Genomic DNA, 2,642 nt, shown 5'->3' with positions numbered 1-2,642 from the left:
CAACATACCAAAGCTCATTCATCTCCCTGTCAATGCCAAAAAACAAACCCCAGTGCCCATTATGTGGCAAAGTCCTCAAAAATCGAGACGATGCACAAAGGGTTCATGATCGTACTTGGGTCAGGTTCAAACGGCTCCATCCAGAGTCCGTCCAGTACATCCAACAGCATTTAGCAACTCAGGCTCAACCGCAAGTAACCCTGCCGGTAATCCAGATTTTCTGTTACTTTACTCAATTTTGAAGCTGGACAGATGGATATTGATCCTCCTCAACCCCCCTCACTACCCCCTCCACCACCTACTCCACCTACTCGTCGGAGTGGCCTTCCCAACCGGCGTACTCGTATGCCAGCCAAATTTAATGATGCTGCGCCACCCCCTGCGCCGCGCGTTCGACGATCTGCGACAACCAACCCGCAATCTGGCCATATCCCTCCATCTCAACCCGTCCCATCAGCACTAGATGTCTCTCCCCCTTCACAAATTCCAAGAGAATGGGTGGAGACAGCCCCAAACGCGTTTGGCCTCTATAAAGTTTACCCACGTCGACCTACTCACGACCCCGACGCCTCAGTAACTCTTGGAGAGCTTTACCAAGTGCCTGGTCCAGAAGATGTCATGTTGGAAGATCTCCCACTTCCCTCAGAGCCTTGGTATTATCCTTTCCCAAATGCCTCGGTCGCCCACATGATGAAATATCATATCGAAGAGGAACACCCTCAATCGATAGCTGGGTTCGACCGCTTCGTTGCGAACATTTTACAACCAAATCAAGAAGCACAATCGGATGGAATTACGCTCAATGAATTACCAATGCCTTTTTCGACGCAAAAATATCTGGACCACCTGGACACACATGGTATCACCCCACTCGGGATTACAGATCAATGGAAAAATGGCTCTGTCAGCCTCAAGCTCCCTTGCGTGGGGCATCATCAGCCTGAATCCGCCGCACCAGTTTTCGTCGTCAACGATATCCTTTTCCGTCCGCTGCTTGACCCCATCAAGGAAGTCTTGCAGGGTCCGCTCTTCCAAAAATTCCATACCACACCATTCTCACTGCGGGCTATCCCTGAATCCGATCTGGACTTGCCCGATATCGTTATGCACGACCACGACAGCCAACCCTCTCTCAATGAATATGGAATACCTCCTCTTCCCGCTGGACACGAAGAAATCTTCAGTGAAATATGCACTTCCGCTGCGATGCTCGAGGCCTATCATGCGCTCCCTCAGCCACCACCACCTCAAAGTCCTGATGATCCGGTGGAGAGTATTGTTGTCGCCCTGATGGAGTGGTCTGATGCAACCCACCTTGCGCAATTTGGCACCGCATCGTTATGGCCTGGTTATACCTTCTTTGGAAATCATCCCAAAGATTTTCGCAGTAAACCTACATCTAATGCGGGATTCCATCAAGTATATTTCGCGTCGGTAAGTAATCAGCATCGATAGAGTGCCCTCTTAATCAACCATTAGCTTCCTGACACGGTTGGCGACGCCTATCGAGAGCACTACAAATGTGATATGCCAGATACCCATCTAAAGCGTGAACTTATTCACGCCATTTGGGAGTTGCTGCTCTCCGACGAGTTTATCGCTGCATACGATAATGGCATCAAAATCAAATGTTGGGACGGCTTTATACGGTTGGTTTTCCCTCGTTTCCTCATTTATGGCGCGGATTATCCTGAAAAGTGTGGTTGTCTCTCGTTCTGGTCCTCCACGCTTACTTATCACAGGGTTCTTCTTGCGATGATTCGAAGCTTTGGTGGATGTCCTTGCCCTCAGTGCTTTATCAAAAAAGCGCAGATCTCTGAAACCGGCACCGTCAACGATATGAAGCGTCAGAGCAACCTCCGAGTGGATGATCATTCACGACGGTATACCATAGAGTCTGCCCGAGCTGCCATGTTCGCCAATGGGAATGCTGTTGCCAGTTCCGCCATCGACAAAATGCTCAAGTTGTAATCGTGGGCCCCGACACGGGTGAGTATTCATCCAGATTTTGGTAATAGCTGATCTTTCTGCATTTAGAACGCTTTCTCGAAACTCGACACGATCAAAACTCCTTGGAATCTGTTTACCATGTTCGTTCCGGACTTCTTGCATGAAATAGAGCTGGGGGTTGGCAAAGCTATCATCATACATCTTATCCGGATGTTGCATGCTTTCAAGAATGTTGATGAATTCGACCAACGGTACTCAACTTTTCTGAACCCGAAGTCGTGGTGCTGACAAATAATTTAGGTTTCGGCAAGTTCCTACATGCAGCAGCCCGGAGTTGAAGTATGCAGCAGCCCGAAACTACGAAGATATTATTCAGGTAGGCTTCTCTTACTGCCCGTTGAGTTATTCAAGACCCACCTTTATATTGCATTCTTCCGGTACTCGAAGGACTATTTCCTTTACATCAAGAACTTATCGACAAACTCTGTTTTGAATTGGCAATCTGGCATGGATATGCCAAACTTCGGATGCATACGACATCTTTTATGAAACTCTTTCGTGCGGCGACCACTGATCTTTGCACAACCATCCGTCGCTTCGCCCGTGAAGCCGCCAATGTCAAAACTTACGAGCTTCCTAGAGAAGAAAGGCGAAGAACGAACAAGGCCTCAAAGTCCAAAAAGTCTTCCGCC

The 2,642-nt window shown here is 48.6% G+C and overlaps 1 protein-coding gene across 1 annotated transcript; it reads left to right on the top strand.

Moving 5' to 3' along the window:
• Positions 1-252: 252 nt before the first annotated feature.
• MIND_01136700 (uncharacterized protein) lies at positions 253-1,971 on the top strand (the record flags this gene model as incomplete). The annotated part of the gene is made up of 3 exons (XM_037367910.1): positions 253-1,434; positions 1,480-1,697; positions 1,743-1,971. 3 exons carry the CDS (start codon positions 253-255, stop codon positions 1,969-1,971), a joined length of 1,629 nt encoding a protein of 542 aa, XP_037215742.1.
• Between the last annotated feature and the right edge of the window lie 671 nt (positions 1,972-2,642).

Source organism: Mycena indigotica (assembly GCF_014461135.1).
Source record: "Mycena indigotica strain 171206Taipei chromosome Unknown Mind.scaff0010, whole genome shotgun sequence".
NCBI classification, from domain to species: domain Eukaryota; kingdom Fungi; phylum Basidiomycota; class Agaricomycetes; order Agaricales; family Mycenaceae; genus Mycena; species Mycena indigotica.
Note: the sequence above shows the minus strand (reverse complement) of the source record. Positions and strands in the feature narration are given on the sequence as shown.